This window comes from Equus caballus, chromosome 6, assembly GCF_041296265.1.
Source record: "Equus caballus isolate H_3958 breed thoroughbred chromosome 6, TB-T2T, whole genome shotgun sequence".
Classification (NCBI taxonomy): Eukaryota; Metazoa; Chordata; class Mammalia; order Perissodactyla; family Equidae; genus Equus; species Equus caballus.
The window spans coordinates 95,722,106-95,738,482 of NC_091689.1; the positions used below are offsets into that span (position 1 = coordinate 95,722,106).

The 16,377-nt window shown below is 39.7% G+C and overlaps 1 protein-coding gene across 2 annotated transcripts in view; it reads left to right on the forward strand.

The window, feature by feature from the left end:
• The first annotated feature begins 1,103 nt into the window (after positions 1 to 1,103).
• The window catches only part of CAND1 (cullin associated and neddylation dissociated 1), a 41,281-nt gene continuing 26,007 nt past the window's right edge, over positions 1,104 to 16,377 (forward strand). Inside the window, exons 1-2 of one of the 2 annotated variants that reach the window (XM_023643960.2) lie at positions 1,104 to 1,910; positions 11,547 to 11,690. In XM_023643960.2, coding sequence (XP_023499728.1) covers positions 1,843 to 1,910; positions 11,547 to 11,690 — 212 coding nt within the window. In that variant the 5' untranslated portion in view covers positions 1,104 to 1,842. Of the gene's footprint in view, positions 1,911 to 1,943; positions 2,129 to 11,546; positions 11,691 to 16,377 lie in introns of those variants that run through there. The other variant, XM_023643961.2, reaches the window with a different exon arrangement.

Genomic DNA, 16,377 nt, shown 5'->3' on the forward strand with positions numbered 1-16,377 from the left:
ATAAATGCCCAGCTTGCTTGTGTGTGATATGTCTGTACAGTTTATATTAAAGATTTTGGAAAGGCCGTTCAGAGCAGAAGGGAATTAATTGTGGCTGAAGCACTCAGGGAACCTAATGATGGCTGACTCGGGTAAAATGAGGGAAGAGATATGGTACCACTGGGGAGAAAAACAGTATTAAAGTAAAAAGACGAGGGGGGGAGGCTAAACAAGAATAATGAGGGGAAATTCAGGTAAGGACTGCGAGTACAGATGATGTTTCATCTTTTGAACTGTTTTTGCCTGTACCAGTGCCTGGCTTTTAGGAAGCACTCAGTAATATTTGGTGAACAAAGGAGAGAGTGGTAGAGAAACGTTAGATTTAATACTCGGAAGAAAGGGGCTATTGAAAGTTGTTTTTTTTAAACAGGAGCAGTAACAGAGTGGGATTGAATTTTCCTTGTCTCTTGACCGGGCTTGCTCTTTTTCCTTTTAGAAAGGCCTGTTAGCTAGCTCCAATCCCAATTAAGCAGATAAAAACGTGGATACTGAAACAAATGATTCGGGATCTAATCTCCCATTGCTGCGTGTGTGTCTCAGGGAACAATGAAATGCACAGCCGCAGGATTCTCGGGTGCACAGAAGCGGACCGCAGGGGGCGGCCGTTGAGCTGCCCTCTCTAAAGGAGTAGGCCGAGCACAGTCATCAGCCATGGCCCATCGGTCTCGCCGCGGTCCCTCTGGCCTTAGGGCGCCGGCCCTTCCCTGCGCCGAGCAAGGATGCTTGTCACTCCAGGATCAGCGCTGGGAAGCCGCTGCTAGGCCTCTGCCGACACCACCAACAGATGCGCAATGCGTCTGCTCCACCGCAGCAGCCCCGCTCTGCAGACATCCCATAGGAGGGAAGGCCGCCGTACTAGGACACCACGGCCCGCCGCAAACAGCCGACGCGCGCGGGTCTAAGATTCCAGCCCCGACAGCCGCTCGCCGGACTGCAAATCCCGGCATGCGCGCCTCCCCCGGGAGCCAATGGGGAAGGTGCAAGTTCCCTCAGCCAATCATATCCCGACCCAGTGCAACACCCAGACTGAATTCTGGGACTTGTGGTTTTCACGTGGCAGCATTGCACCATCGTGGTTCAGGCAATGTAGGCCACGCGTCCGATTCGAAACGAAAGCTCCTTCATGTAATTCTTCTGTTGGTCCCCAGACTCACCCCCTTAATTAGCATTAGTTTCATGCCTTACACTCCTTAAAAATCGTAAACTTATCTCTTACTGTCATACAGAAAAAAAAATCAAGTTATTTTCAGAGAAGGCACGCTTGTCCCAGTCGCCCCCCCCGTCCTTTAACCGTCGCTTTCAAGTCTCGCGAGAACACCCTCTTTGGGTCGTTTTCACGCCTCCTGTAAGGCGGTCCGTGTGGAGATTGACACAGACCTTGGCCAACAGGACTGCCCTGTGGCCCGCGTCTCCGCAGCGTGCGTGGGGCGGCCGCCGTGAACCCTGACCTTCGCTTCCCGTACGTCGGCGTCTCCCGCCCCCGCCCCGGCGTGCAGGAGGCGGGCTCTGGCCTCTCGCCCTCGGAGCGAGTGCGGCGCGAGTGGGAGCGCGACGGCCCGCTGGAAGCGTCCTACTGCCCGCAGAGGCCCCGCCGAGGTCCGCGCGGCCCGTGCGCTCGTCCTCCGGCCCGCAGCGCCGTGGTCAGGCCTCCCGAAGCCTCCGCCTCCCCGCGGCCGGGACTGCCCGCCGAGGCGCCTCCCTCGTCAGGTCGGCGTCGCGCCGCGACCCTGGAAGCGAAGCCGCGGGCGGGAGGAGGAGCCCCAGCGGCGGCGGGCGGCGGCCGTCGGCGGCGAGGCCGGCAACATGGCGAGCGCCTCGTACCACATCTCCAACCTGCTGGAGAAGATGACGTCCAGCGACAAGGACTTCAGGTGAGGCCGAGGCGCGGCCCGTGCCCGCGCGGGCGCTCGCCCCTCCCTGCGGCTGGCGGCCCCCTCCCCCTCCCGCGGGCCGTTGCCCGCCTCCCGGCCCTGCCCTCTGCGTCCCCGGTGCCCGGCCTGCCCGGCCCAGCGCTAGGCCGCCCGCTGCCCACCGGGGCCGCGGCCTCCGCGAACGGACGGCGCCGTCACCTCGTGTCCCCTTCGTGGAGGTGGGAGGCCGGGGGAGGGAGGGCGCGTGGCTTGGAGGGTTTCCCGCCAGCATCTCTGTCATTCTCGCGGGTCGCGGAGCTCGGGGTTTCGGTCTCACATCCCTGCGGCCACCGTTACTGCCAGAAAGGGGCATCGCTGGACCGCAGGCAGGACGTCCGCCGAGTGGAGGGGTCTGAGCGAGAGGAGGAGTGGCCGGGGACGCGGACGGGGAGTAGGGAGGTGTACCACCGCGGTTCGGTGCCGGGAGACTGGGACTGTCGGTTCCGAACCGAGAATTGTGTGTTCGCGGATTATCTTGGTTTCTTTCTCTCTGTTTTTTTTTTCCTGCACTACAGTAATTGTTATATTCCTTCCTTCCCGCCTGTTGTCCCATCCCAAAATAAATAAGCTCCCGGTCTAAAAAAGCTGCTTATTTCTTTGATACTTGTTTTGTTCCCTAAGACTTAGCGGTTGCATTTTGTATGCATTTTAAAGGAAAGAACAAATAGGCTTCAGTTAAAATTGTGGATGAAGAGCTTATGTTAATTTCTTTTTGGGTACGCATGGTACGCTTTGACACCTGAAGACATGTCTAAACCTTATCTACCAGGAAGAAATTTTCCGATTTGGGAGGGAACTATCAAAAATGTAATGATCGTGTTCCTAATTAAATTGATGTACTGGCGTATTAAAATGGCTCATGAAATACAGTTTTGGTTCTGTGACCTCAAAGCCAAAAATGATTTTTAAAAAGTTTTGCTATCGAGGTGGTTTTTAAGTATTGCATTTGGAACTTCTTAAGTCCAGGTTTGCTAATACTAAAGATTTTAAGCGTTGTGACTTTTTGGAAGAGATATATTTGTTTTGGGTATTTTGGTATTTTAGATCTGCTTAGTTCTAGGGCCAAAATCAAGATTATTGGGAGAAATAAAAGTTTTTGTGTTTTTGAAGGATTAGAATCCTGTTAATTCTCTTGAGAGGTTTGCGTTCTTCCAGTGTAGCCCATTGAAATTTAGGTCAATATTTGAATGGAACGTATATATAACTTTCCACTATGTAGAGTGTGTGGTGTGATTTTCTTTTTTCACTCTTGTTTCTGTCAGTTTGGCTCATTCGGTAAAAGTACTAAATTTCATTCTGGTGAAGATAGCACTTTCACTATAATGGTACAGTGTGTTCAACTAAGACTTGCGGATGTCTAGAATAAAGAAATCAAGTTATGTGATAATACTGCATATGTGATTATTGACTGAAGCTTCTTAAATTTGTTGTAAAGGAAATGTAATATATACGTGTTTGGGTTTTTAGTTTTTGTTTTTTTAAATAACCTATATGAAAGAAATAGTGCTCTGATGTTAAACTGTAGTCAGTGTTGAACTTGGTAAGGGTTCTCTTCCAATTTGGGTTGGAATAAATCAAAACATTGCTTGGAGGATTATTCTAAAAGTGTAATAATGATATGTTTCTAATAGCTGGTGAGCATTATAGAAGATACGTTTAGGTGACACAGTAAGTGACTTCCAGTAATTTGGCATCATTAAGATATTTTTATTAATGTTGTTTTAAAAAGTTGTAATATACTCAAGCCATCCAGTTAACAGACAAGTCTTTGGAACTAAAGCACTATGTATATTAAGTTACAGACATTAAGAGATGAATTAAAATAGTGAACATTTGAAGTCGTGTATTTTGAGGATTTCTCTGTATGTTTCTAGTACAGGCATTTATTTGAATATATGTGTTCTGTTTTAAAATGATGCTTTCTGATTCCTCAGAAATTTATTTACTTGTTTATTTGCATGTAAATATCAGTTTGTTGCTACATGTTTTAAAATCTTAGTGCCAGAAGGATTTTGAGGACGAGGTTAATTAACAGTATAGAATAGCTAACACGTGCAAACCACTCTACTTTGTGCTAAGGGGAGAAGAAAACAATACATCTAAAAGGGAGAAAAAAAATTTATTCTCCTCATGGTAGAATCCAAAGGGAATATGACCTACTAGTCACAAGATATGGGTTCTAGTCATGTAGGATTCTATGTTGTGAACTGTCTGTGAAATCTTGGGCAGGCTGCTTAATTTGGGATTAAATTTTCAGTTTGGGAGAGTTGTACATGGGTGATTACAAAAGGTCCCTTGTAGGCCCGAAATTTCAGGTCTCAGGATAGCTACGTGGTTCATTAATGCAAAGAAGATAAAGAAGTGGTACAGATTCAAAAGTCAACGTTCTTAAATAATCCTTTTGTAGATCTTAAGTCATAGTCTCAATTTATTAGGGGGGAAAACTAATATCCTTTTTGTTCTGTGTTCTGGTATTCCCTATTCTCTGACGGTGGGATATTAAGGTTTAGTGCCAGTAGGTAAGTGATTTTGTAGATACCAGAATGAAAACTTGAATGTGCCTGAACCATGTGAATGCCCAATTTATGAATATTAATATTGAATATTCACTAGGTTGAGGTAACTAATGAAGTTCTTTTTATTTTCATATGCTTCACCAACTGAATAAAAGTATTCCGAGGAATCAAGAGCTAAAGAAACAATTTACTGTTTTTTATCTCTCTGTACATAATAGTTAATATTAATGCTCACTGTGGACTTTATACACTTGATCCTTTTTGTCCTTACAACTCTAGTAAAGTGGATACTAATAATCTCCATTACAGCTGAGGAAACTGAGAGGTGGCCATGCTAAGTACTTGCCGAAAGCCAGTTAGACAGTAGTAGATCTGGGATTCCAGATATCCCCTTAACTACCATATTATGCTACTTCTCCAGAGTTTTGACAGGGAACATTGAGAGTAAGACTGAATTTTCAGTTGCAAGTCAGGCTTATGGAATATTTGTGCTAGAAGATGCTTTTAATAATTTCATGAGAGGGACTACAAAAAGTTTAAGATCTGGTGCTTGCCCTCAGTAATATCTACATGCTTGTTGAATGACTAAAACACTATAGTAGAAAGATAAATAACCCAGGGCAATATATAGTTGTCAGGCATCAGTGGCAGAGAAGATGAAAGCAAGGAGATTCCTGTTTGAGGAGCAGTCTGAGCTAGGTCTTGAAATCCTAGCTAGAGCAAATGAGTACAGGTGTGAAAGCACACTTACATACAACTCCACTGGGAGGGAGGGAGTAGGTAGTCTGGACTGGAGCTGGGGGCGAGGATTGTTTAGGGAATTCCTTGAGCATAGGGACCTTGTCTTACTGAACTGAATCCTCCACTGTTTAGTGCCTTGGCCACATGGGTTCTCAATAGATGCCTGTTTTAGTTGAATTGGATTTTAGTTCCAGAGTTAAGAAAAAAGCGTGTAATGATTTTGGGAAGTTTCTTCAAGAAGCCATTGTAAAATTTACAAGTTGATTTTTTAAAAATACCATTTGATAGGATTTCAAAATAATTCACTGCATTGTAGAGTTTCCTAGCTTGATAATGGTTTATGTTACCAAATTTACTTATTTGTGTGTTTTGGATATTGGAAGGCATTTTGGTTTGGAAACTTGAAAATGCTAATAAAAATCTCAGGTCTGTGATGGCGTCATAGGTTTTCAGAGCTAGCAGGGACCTTAGAGATCCTGTAACAGCTGAAAGTACTGTGTAGGTATTTACAATAGCATAACAGGAAATAAGTGAAGTTATCTCGACTGCTTGTGCTTGAAGAAAAGTAGATTTAATCAGAAGAAACAGACTTGTAGAGGTTAAGCAGGTGATTCTGGGCACTTGTAAAGTACTTTGCAGGTTGATGGCAGTAAGTTACTTGATTTCACTTCTGTGATTTTTCTTGATGTGGGTATACTGCTAACACTGATTATCAGTGATAATTAGGCCCCGCCACTGAAAAAGAGGAGAAAGAGACCTCACTCAGGAAACTAGGAAGACAGATGACTAAAAATTAGTTTTATTTACATGAACAATATTAAGACTGCCCCAAGTTAATTCATAACTAAGGTAATAAGTGAGAGCAAGTGAGCAGTGGTGTGTGTACAAGATCTTTGAAAGATAATAGGTTCACTGAGTGTTGCACTTGGCCCATATCATTTAGATTTCTGTTGGAAACAAGGGTAAAATTGTATTTATATGTGAGGGGAAGGGTTGTGGTGAGAGCTACTCATTGTGCGTTACAAGGTGTATATTTCTGTCATTATTTCTGCTTCTCTACCTTGGATTTACTAAAGATGAATAAGTTCTCTCCTCAAGGAACTTTTCAGTCCGGTATAATAAGCCAGGTGTGTAAGTTCCAGACAATGACTGTCTTGTTTATAACTGTGTTTGCACAGCCTGGCACAATTCCTAATGATGGTATCCCCAAAATACTTGTTGAGTAAATGAATGGGATGGCACTGCCTGTAGGTTATGTCCACCTGGGACTCCTCTAGGAGTCTGAAAGTTAACAAATTTCTCCCTCTCCCACCCTAAGCCTTTTTTATTCTTACTTTGTCCTCTCACGTTACCGTCCACCATTTTTCTCAATTGGAAAACCTTGATGTCACTCTTCTCCTACCTTTCTTCTCTCCTTTAGTCCTCTGATGACTATTTCTCAAATTAATCTGCCTCAGGCCTCTTTTTAGTCCAGTCTGTTGTTAACTCTTCTGTTAGAACTTTCTTCCTAAATATCGCAGCTGATCATTGCCTTCAGCACTAATTCCCGTTGACTACAAGATGAACTCTACACTTCTTAGCTGTTGCCCACCAAAGCTTGCTGAACTTGCTCTTCCTCACGTCCCTGACAGTTCTCATGTAGCTAAGTTAGTGGATATTTTCTTTGCTCATCTATTTGATATGTAAGCACTGTTTACCACTTTTTCCTTCTTGAAATTCTCTTAGGTAGGCCTCTCTGGCACAGGTTGAGGAAGAACACACACTATGGGATGTCACAGTAATTTGGGGAATGGTCTAAGGAAGTGGAGATTCACTTTAGATTGAATGTTGTCAGGAAGTGGGGGCAGTTCTGTCATTTGACATCTTAATGTTATAGGGAGGGCAAACTAAAGCAGAGGAAAAGCTGTAATTGGTGAAGAAGTATCAGTTACTCATTTAGAGAGGAGGATGTTTGGCGTTTTGTGTTGCTAAGTGAACTTGTCTGAAATGGATGTTCTGTGAGGTGGTTTATGTCCACATCAACAATATGCTGTGGCTGTAAGCATCAGATCAGTTTGACTAATATTGAGATTTAGGTATGAGCCTCAGTTCCTGGACTGCAGGGGCTTTTTTTTCCCCCTTTTTCATTTCTCACTTTTGGTGAAGGGCAGACAAAGTTGGGTTGCAGGACATTAATTTATGATCTTCACATATGAAGTTCACAGCTTCACTGTTGCTGAGATTTTGTTGATTAGGATCAGAGGAGTGGCCATTCAAGGCCGTCTGTAGTTGAACCAGGGCTTTTAATCCTTTCTCCTTTTGTTGTTAGATGAGTGGTTGAACCATCTGACGTGACAGTGGCTGTTTAATAACATTAAGACTCTGGACAGGATACATACCAGACTGTAACACCCAAGTCCTGTGGTTTTTCTCCTCCTTTGTCCATTTCCTAACTCGTCCTTTACCATCTGTATATCCAATCCATTTCAGCCTATTAATTTTACCTTCGTAAATCTCAAATAGAGTTGGTTCTCATTATTTGCAGTAGTTATGTTCTGTAAGGTTGCCATGAATATTGAATTAGTGATACTGAACCATTGCTTCTAGGGGAAATACAGGTTTAGGTTCCAGTGGGCCTCTGGTCCCAGCACTTTCATCATTTGATTGCTTCATAACCTTGTTTTATGTGTTTCTGTTTAAAGATGCCTTATTTAATATATGTTGATTCATTAACATTAAACTCATGGCCAACAGCACTGTACCTCATGCCTGAATGAAGCTTATCTAACATCTGTATTTTTCTGAAAGACACATCACAGCCTTCTTGTACTTAGAAACACTAGACAGCACTGCGGCACTATGCTCGGGGGTCATTTTAAACAGCAAAATTGCCAACAAAAAGTACAAACATGCAAAAAATGTGGCACTGTATGGACGTAGAAGAGGATGCTTGTTTACAGTATGAGAGCTGAAACAAGAAGGCAGAGTGTTACCATATTCAAGATCAGCTGAGAATGGGTGGCTCAAAGTTTTCATGGTTCTGCACAGGTCTGCAAGAAATTACTGTGAAAGTGATGGAGAATTGATTTGAGGGGTTACAAGTAAATTTACTGTGCTAATAATAGAATTGACTGTATTGCATTTTTCCATCTCCCTTGCTTGTCATAACCCTAATTCTGGCTACTGTCATTTCTCACTTAAATGGCTGCAAGAGCCCTCTACTAACTGTTCTCCATTCAGTCCGGCCAGATGAAGACGGGTTCTCTCCAAACTCTTATCCACGGTGTAGCTTTATGAAATGCAAATGTGATCATTCCATTTACTCCCCATCTCTACCCCCAAATGCCTTTCAATAGCTTCCCATTGCTCTTCGAATAAAGACTAAAATCCTAAGACCTACAAACCTCTTTAATCTCTTGGCCCTTGATTGGCCACACCCCCACCCCCCACCCCTTAAATTCCTGCCCATGCTTCGGATCTCAGTCTTCCCTGATACACAACCCCCAGTCCAGTCTAGTTTAGGTCAGGTTACTTTGGTTATATCATTGTGCTTTCTTTGTGCCATATTCCTTTCCTTCACAGCATTTATCTCAGCTCATAATTACATATGTAATTACTCGTGTAGTTTTAAAAATTACTATGCCTCTAGTATACTGTAATGTAAGCTCCAAGACAGTAGGAATCCTGTTTGCATTTGCCAGCCCCTGTGTCTACAGCACCCAGCACAGTACCTGATACATACATAATGATTCTCACTATATAGTGAACGAGGATGTAAGACTTTTCTTGTCTTGGCCTCAGCCTACATTTCCTTCTTCTTCCTGTTCGATTTCTTCTATCTCCCTGTGCCCCTGCCACACGAACTGCTTCTTAGTCCTTCACTGTGAGGTGCTCCTTACCACCACCGCACACACTCACAAAGATAAAAAATTTAAAATCCCAAACCAGCTTCTCCCATTGCAAACCCCTGTTAATCCTTTGAGACTCAAACTAACCATCGCTTCTTTGGTGTGATCATTGCCAAATACCCTTGAGTATTGTTTAAAAAAATTTGTAAGATTGAGATTTGTCCATTTACCTGTCTGCCATATTAGATGAAAAAGTTTACGGGAGAGACTGAGTCTACATTTGTCATCTCAGCCCTTAGCACCATACCTAAAGCAGTAACAGACATTTTACAGACTGGCTTTTGAATCTGGCATGGACAGCGTTCAGACTGGTCAAACAGCTTCCTTAACAAGAAGATTTATAGTCCAAATTTTTATATCAAATTAACAGAAGGAAGAAATCCTTAGAACTACCAGTAAAAAGTAACTCTTACAACCTTACACTATCTCAATGCAATTTTTCTGCTTTTTAAAAATACGTCTATTGATAATTTTACTGGTGTTCATTTCAACTTTTAGAAAACATTTGACCATTAATCATAGACTTTTGAAAATCAGTAGACTTCTTTATTAGAATATAAACTCTCTGGGGCTGGCCCTGTGGCTGAATGGTTAAGTTCACGTGCTCCTCTTCAGTGGACCAGGGTTTCGCTGGTTCAGATCCTGGGTGCAGACATGGCACTGCTCGTCAGGCCATGCTGAGGCGGCATCCCACATAGCAGAGCCAGAAGGACCTACAACTAGAATATACAGCTATGTTCTGGGGGCTTTGGGGAGAAGAAGAAAGAAATGAAGATTGGCACCAGATGTTAGCTCTGGTGCCAATCTTTAAATTAAAAAAAAGAATATAAGCTGTGAGGTCAGGAACCAAGGTTGGTTTATCTTCTATCCGTCCTTTGCTCATAGTCCAGCCTTTGTAGAATAATAGGCAGTGAATAAATAAATGGTAAATAAAGGAATGAATCTGTGAACCAGTAGAATCCCTTCAGAACCATAAAACAACCTTTTACATTGAGATTGTCTGCTTTTTTACTTCAATTCTGGATGACTGTGTTTTCTCTTCAACTAGATGGTTAGCCTTTCAGAGGTCCTACCTACTGTGGTGATTTCATGGATTTTCTCTGTGTTAAGATACTTATAATGATTGTGTGTAGAAGTGCCTGCATTAGTGTGCTATTCAGTTTTTCTTTTTTTACTTTCCATAATATTGTGTGGTTTTAATTCGTTTTGTCATCATGTAAAATGGGAAGGGGCTTCCAATTAGGAGAACTATGTGCATTTAAAAAAATGTACAATTAATTTACCTTGTGTTATTCCAGTTTGGACATAAGTTTTTCTTTATAAGCAGCTTTTGCAAAGCTTGCTAAGAATTGTGCTTGCATATCGTTTAAAACTTTGTCAAATCAGCATTAAGTGAACATACTAGTTACTGGAATTATCCTTAAGATTACCTTATAAGCACTGAATTGCTAAATTACTAAGTTGTTTTGCCACTCCTTACCACATAGCTTATTGCCTGGCTATCTGCACAGTTATTTATCATTTCAGCTCCAATAGTTGTTTTTTTAATTGACTTAAACATGGATTTTGACATTTCTGTGTGTAACATAAAATAATAAATTTTTACTCAAACTGGATCTGGTTCAAATAAAAGGAAAAGGCATTAAGTAGTTGTTATTTCAGTTAGATTATTTCAGTAGGAGGAGGTGAGCCAAGAATTATGAGAAAAATGCATTTGCCTTTAAACAGGTTTTGGGGCTTTATTTCGTTGTGATTTTCTAATATTCTGAGAATTACTTTTAAAAATAATGAATTGTCTGGTGAGGTATGTGAGGAAAAAATCTGAGTCTATTTACCTTATTTTTATCTCCTGTTAACCCTTTCATTAAAAGCTGAGATGAGACAGTTAATCATTCTGGGTTTTTTGTGAGGCTGTTCAGTCTTAAACCTTCCTTTGGCTGTGGTTCTTAAGGGGAGGGGGCTCAGTGTCAAGTGAAACAGCTTTCTAAAATCACCTTTTCATCATTTTGAAAATACCTCTCATACCTGGTGGTGGGAGTTGGGGGTGGAGGTGAGAATTTGTATTTTGGATATTTTCCATTAATTTCTGATATATGACCGGCAATCCAGCAAACACAATATTACACAGGAAACTATTCTTAATGTTCATAGTTAAAGGCTTCCTAGATATAATTCAAATCTTGTGCAGAGAAAAAGTAAAGAGGAGCTTTTATCCCCCTAAAAGCAGTGATACAATTAATTAGAATGAAAGAGCACTCCCTGTAGATCCTGTCAGTAAATTTGAAATCAAGACTAACCTGGGGAAGACAGTTAGGGGTAATGAAACCTTATTTAAAAGAGTGTATCAGGACTTAGATAGATAGATAGGAATGACGGCATTGGATTTGGAAGCTGTAATCTTTTTAATTAATGCTTAATCTTCAATTATTGACAAATTGAAATTTTTTTGATAGGTTTATGGCTACAAATGATTTGATGACCGAACTTCAGAAAGATTCCATCAAGTTGGATGATGATAGTGAAAGGAAAGTAGTGAAAATGATTTTGAAGTTACTGGAAGATAAAAATGGAGAGGTACAGAATTTAGCTGTCAAATGGTAAGTTGTTTTTTCCTTGCTTCTCACCCCTTCCACTCCTGTTAAAAAACTCAGTGTAATAATTGGTAAATTATCCTAGGCTTGTACTATGTCTTTCTGGAGTTTTTCTTTAGAATTTGTAGGTGATTGATGAATGCTTAGTGTTTGTATTTGGTACATATGATACATTTCCTTATAGTTTCTCTGTTGACTAAACGTAGCTTTCATTTAATTCTTATGAAGTACATGTAGGAAACTCCAGAAAAAGTGATTCTCTCGTTTGTTTAACCTGCTGTTTTAGCTGGGTTAAAGGACCTGCCTGCCTCTATTCATCTCTGTATTCCAAGGAGGGGGTCAAAATATAAGAACCAATAATCAAGGAAAGTAAAAAATAATAAGACCTAATGAAGAATAGATAGGAGCAGTTAAAACCGTGGTTAACACAAATCAACACTGATGATATAATAGTTAAAAAGGATCTTTCCTACAAATCGTGGAAATTCCAGTTGTCCTTGTGTGTACAATGCAGTAGGTGCATCTTGTTAGGCATGATATTGACTGTTGGACTCTTATTCTTAGTAATAAAGTACAGAATTTGAGTTCTCAGTAAATTCTATTGACGTATCTATTTAAATTATGCATAGCACATTTGAGAAAGCCTTAACAATTTACGTAGTAAGTTATTTGTAAGTATAACCTTCAGTGTCATATAAAAATTAAATTATAGAATTTTATGTGATACGTTAATTCAAATAAAGCATTGTCTCATTACTCCTTTATTGGATTTTTTAATAAAGGCTTTATATTTGTTTTAGGCTAAGCTTTTACATACCTGCTGTAAAAGCAAGCAAAAACGTGAGAAATCATTGGTCAGTATAGAATTTATAGATGTACAGGACAACTTTGTTTAACTTGGGACATTTGCAAATTTAAAATAAAATGGGTCTTCAAAAAATGGTAAGTTGCAGAATAATGCAAATGAATCTATAATTTTAATTATTTTTCATTTTTTAATTCTTTCGTTTGCCCTGTGTTTAGTAAACAAGATTAAGTTTTGTTCAAAATACATGGCAAACATTTACCAGCCTTTAATAATGATAATGATATGATGTATCATTATCATAATAATGATAATGTAGTCTTTGTCCCAGTTTGAGAGTTGAGAGGTGCATTGGTCGTAATCACTTGAGTATGAATCTTTACTCGTTAGGAACCTGAGCTTTTGATTTTTTGATGATCTTTTATGCTTATAATTAACTGGTTGGGGGAAGAAATGACATATATTAAAGAAAATTAAAAAGGAATTAAGATATAAGCAAAAGTAATATATTAGGAGTTGAAATCCAAGAGCTAATTCTTGGAGGAGGGAAAATCCTGACAGATAGATGAATTACTAAGTAGCCTTATCAGGAAATTGGGAAAGTTGTCGAAGAACTCATCACCCAAAAGAAACTCAGGCTCAGAAATCTTTTACATGAGTCTTCGAAACTTCGAAGAACAGGCAGTTCTAGTACGGATACTTCTATTGCTAATCTGGTACATAAAGCATGAAAACCTTTCAGTCTTTTATGTAAACTGAATACTGATAACAAATCCTGACTAAAGAGAACACCAAAAAAGAAAACTACAGACCAGTTTCATTTTAAATGTTCAAGATAAAATCCAGCAGTGTGTTAAGTGTAACACACCATGACCAAGTGTGCTTCATCCTGAGAACATAAGGGCAGTTCAGTGTTATGTGCTTCATTAATATGTTCATTTCATCATGTTAATAGATCAGAGGAAGAAAAAACTATCTGGTTATTTGTCAAGGTGCTGATAAGATTCCGCATTGATGCTTGATTTAAAAAAAAAATAAAAAAACCTCAACACTTAGGCTACTTAGTATAGTCTAGAGTGAAATACCTTCCAAAAGCCAGCATCATCCTTAATGTGTCATTAGAGTGAAGAACAGGCCAGGGATACTTTATCTAACTGGAGAGAATTCATCACCTATTTCAAGTAAAACATTTAATAACACGGAATTGGTAGGATGTTTTTTAACATTAAAAGTACACAAACATGCACATTTATACCTCAGCCCAAAAGCCAATAAATTACCAGATACCTTTGCGCTAACATCAGGAACAAGGCAAAGATGTGTGTCTATCTCCACTGTGTTTCTTTTGAAAGTGTTAGCCACTGTAAGACAAGTGGGGAAAAATTAGATGCATGAGAATTTGAAAAGTCTACATGGGAAAAATCAAGTTAATCAAGAAAAAAATTTAATGTAGACAAGAATTCAGTGAATTAATAGGATATAAAAGTAAATAACAAAAAATCAGTCGCTTTCAAATAGGCAAATAATAACCAAGTGGAAGATATCATGGAAGCAAATGTTCATTTGTTCCAGCAACAGAAAGACAAAATGCCTAGAAATAAACTTAACAAGAAATGTTACAGTGGTGACCTTGATTGAGGGTGTTGTATGGTATAAGGTAAGGTTACAGTTTTATCTTTTTCAAAACTTATAGAAGGAAAACTTTAAAATACTCTTGACTGATAAAAATGTACTTGGAAACAAATGTACTTGGAACAAATGGAAAGACATCCCATGTCCTTGGATAAGATAATGTAACCAGGTTGTCGGTTCTCTTCAGGTTAATTTAATGCTAATTGTAAAAATCAGTAAGTTTTTTCCCCAAGCTAGAAAATTGACTCCAAGGTACATTTTGGTGGGAGGAAGAAGCGGGGCAGGGTGTTTGCCAAAGATAGCCAAGAAAGTCCTGAAAAATTAAAACAATTGCTGGAGTTGGAGGGGTGTTGGTTAGCCCTACTATAGAAACATACTATGATGTTTCTCTACTCAAAGCACTGAGGTCATGAGGTCTTAATAGAGCAGTGGAGTAAAATGGAGTGGAAAGTACACGATGAAGGTGGCACCACTGGAGACAAGTTGGACCTTTTTTCCAAAAGATTGAATAACCGTTTGAAAAAGATAAAATTGTATCTTTACCTCACATACAACACCGCTACTGAAGGTCACTGTTGTTTTGTTCACCTTAAATTGGTTTTGCCTTTTCTAGAACTTCAGAGAAATGGAATCATACAGTATGTGCTCTTTTGTGTCTGTTTTTTTTTTTCGCTCGCCTAACATCTGTGAGATTCATCAGTGTTGGGTATATTAGTATTTCATGATACCACATGAATAGCCCATTGATACCACAGTCTGTTTATACATTTAATTTCTTTCTAGGGTTTGGCTATTCTGAATAAAGATACAGTGAATATTCTTGTATGAGTTTATTTTAGGACATGTGTCTGTCTTTATTATGGATAAAAACCTAAGAATGAAATTGCTGTTGTCCATTTAGATTTTTAAGAAACTGCCAAATTCCTACCTAAACTATTTGTACCATTTTACATGAAAGTACCAGTTGCTTCATATTTTCACCAACACTTGGTTGTATCACTCTTTAATTTTAGCTGTTCCAGTACGTGTACAGGTGTGGTTTTAATTTACATTTCTCTGATGACTAATGATGTCCAGTGCTGTTTCGTATATTTATTGACCGTTTATTTTTTTGGACTTTTCCCAATTTTTAAAATTGTGTTTGTCTTTTTATTATCAAATTGTAGGAGTTGTTCTTGTATTCTGGATATAGGTCCTTTGACAGAGAATGTTTTGTAAATATTTCCTCCCAATTCGATGAGCTTAAGTTTTTTAGTTTTAAATTTAGTTTAGTTTGATTTAATGTATAAGTTAATTTCAATGTTTCTTTTATGGTTATTGCTTTCTGTGTCCTAAGAAATCTTTGTTTAGCTTATGTTGCAAAGATTTTTCTCCTGTGTTTTCTTCTAAAACCCTATAGTTTCAGCTTTTACTTTAGCCCTGTGATCTATCTTGAATTAATTTTTGTGAAGTAGGAATTGAGTTCATTTTTATTTCCATGTGAATATCCAATTGTTGAAGCACCATTTATTGAAAACACTTCCTTTCCCTACTGAATTGCATTGGCATCTTTGTCACAAATCAGTTAACTATAAAAGTGTGGGTCTGTTTCTAGTCTCTGTTCTGTCCCACTGATTTGTCTATTCTAATGCCAGGACAACACTACTTTATTAGCCTAGCTCAGGCTTTTTCAGCCTTGGGCACTGTTGACTTTTTGGGCCAGATCATTCTTTGTTGTGAGGAGTTATCCTGTGTATTCTGTGTGTTCTAGGATGTTTAGCAGGGTTTTGGCTATTACCTACTGTTTGCCAGAAGCATTCCTTCCTCACCTAGTAGTGACAGCCAGAAATGTCTCAAGACATTGCCAAATGTCTGTTGAACTGTAAAAATCGCCCTTGGTTGAGAAACGCCGGTGTAGATCTGTACAGGTCTCAAGTAAGGTAGTGTAAGTTCTCTAGCTTCATTCTTCCTTTCCCAGGAGTTTTGATTTTTTAAGTTCTTTGTATCTCCATGTTAATTTCAGACAGTTTGTCAATTTCTATTTTTAAAAAACTAAACTTGCTCTAATTTGAGGATTCTGTTGAAGCTGTAGAAATATTTGAAGATAATCAACATCTTAACAATACTGAATCTTTTTTTTTTTTTTAAAGATTTTATTTTTTCCTTTTTCTCCCCAAAGCCTCCCGGTACATAGTTGTGTATTCTTCATTGTGGGTTCCTCTAGTTGTGGCATGTGGGACGCTGCCTCAGCGTGGTCTGACGAGCAGTGCCTTGTCC